Here is a 1,520-nt window from a genome sequence, read left to right as displayed (position 1 = left end):
CTCGTAAGCTTGCTGAAAACTTTTCGACATCCTGTGACCTGTCTCGCTCTTGGGGTTCATCAGTTGGGCGCAGTCCCCGACTCCCTTTAAACACCATATTCTAGTTGGATGTTATTGCTTGTATTCGGATAGTTTGTGTGGCTAAAATGTTTCACGGTAGTCCTTGGTTGCATTCGTTAATTTTTGTCTGGCATTCTTTTTCATCATTTCACTTTAAAAGGGAATCATTGTATCGCCTTTCTATGTGCTAGCTTTTCCTTCTAGCATACTCCCTAATTATTGTGTCGGCTTTTTTCAGAACCGTACAAAAGGTCGCCAGATCTACCCGATTCACCTGTCCAAGGTTCGCTGACCCCAACACATTCTGAATTGAAGGGCTCTCCTCTGAATGTGCAATCTGTTGATACTCCGGCCCGACGCGCTTCTGGACCTTTACCTCCTCCGTTACCACCCCGTTCGAACTCGCGCAACCAATTGGGTCCTCAATGTGGTGTTATTTCACGCCCTGGCTTGTGCACCTCTGTGACGACGAGTGAAACATTGGCGAACAACAGTCCCACCACCTTGATCGATTGTATGGCACGTACATCAACGTCCATTAAAGATTCCATAAGGTACAACACTCCGAAGTGCTACTGCGAAATTTGACATTCCCAAATCGAAATATACTGGACAGCAGTATTATGACTTCGATGTAATTTAGAGGTGATTTCCGTGCAAGAGTTACTTAACGTTCCGAATCAGAGTCTAGAGTCGGCTTAATGCTGACGTTTGCTTTCGTGGTTTCAAATACGTTGAGTTCGAAATCCATTCACTGAACAGGATGAACTAGTGCATCCAGTTCTACCAAAAACAACAGTTTGGATTATATCACATTTCCAGTGTGCTGAAGAGTAAAGGCTTGGCCGTAAATCCCCTTTTTAATATTCGGGTAGTAAAGCATTATCTGACGTATAAGCGTCTTCAAGATGAGCAGGATGTACCTGACTGTGTAAGACAAATTAAAAGCTGGTCTCGAAGTCTACTGTTGCGATTAACTACGCTTGCAACTTCCAGGTGTTCGTAGCTCAAAAGCCTTGTATGTCTTAGTTTTGTCTGTTTACGAAAATGTTACCCTTTCCCTTGTAGCCCTCTGTTTTTTTCTGACAACACCTCTCGGGGTAGGTTAGCCTCACTATGCAAAATGCACCGACCTGTTTGTACTTCAGTCCAAGACAGTATTCACTAGGTAGGTGATCGGTGCATTGTGTTATCTTGTTCGATGTTTCAGAATTTGCATCTCCATAACAATACGTTGTACGACGTTCAAGTTCTTTGCTGCCTAGTGAATAAGAACAATCCAGTAATTTGTCACTAATGTGGTCTTTAATCACTGCGGGAGGGTCCATGTGCGTCATAATCAATTGTGTCCTGAACTCGCTTGAACTCGCAATGCCTGAAAACAGGTCCTATCGGCCAGCTATTGAGTTTTCCGTTGTGCTTGAACAAAGAATTTCTCGTTCGCATTTATCTTTCTATCT

At 43.4% G+C, this 1,520-nt stretch overlaps 1 protein-coding gene across 1 annotated transcript; it reads left to right on the top strand.

Moving 5' to 3' along the window:
- Window positions 1-298: 298 nt before the first annotated feature.
- On the top strand, window positions 299-583 carry T265_12221 (hypothetical protein; the record flags this gene model as incomplete). The annotated part of the gene is made up of 1 exon (XM_009179393.1): window positions 299-583. A coding segment is annotated over one exon (138 nt), but the record flags the coding sequence as incomplete, so codon positions are not given.
- Window positions 584-1,520: the final 937 nt, after the last annotated feature.

Source organism: Opisthorchis viverrini (genome assembly GCF_000715545.1).
Source record: "Opisthorchis viverrini unplaced genomic scaffold opera_v5_2259, whole genome shotgun sequence".
Taxonomy (NCBI): Eukaryota; Metazoa; Platyhelminthes; class Trematoda; order Opisthorchiida; family Opisthorchiidae; genus Opisthorchis; species Opisthorchis viverrini.
The sequence above is the reverse complement of the archived record's forward strand: the minus strand, read 5'-3'. Positions and strand labels throughout refer to the sequence as shown.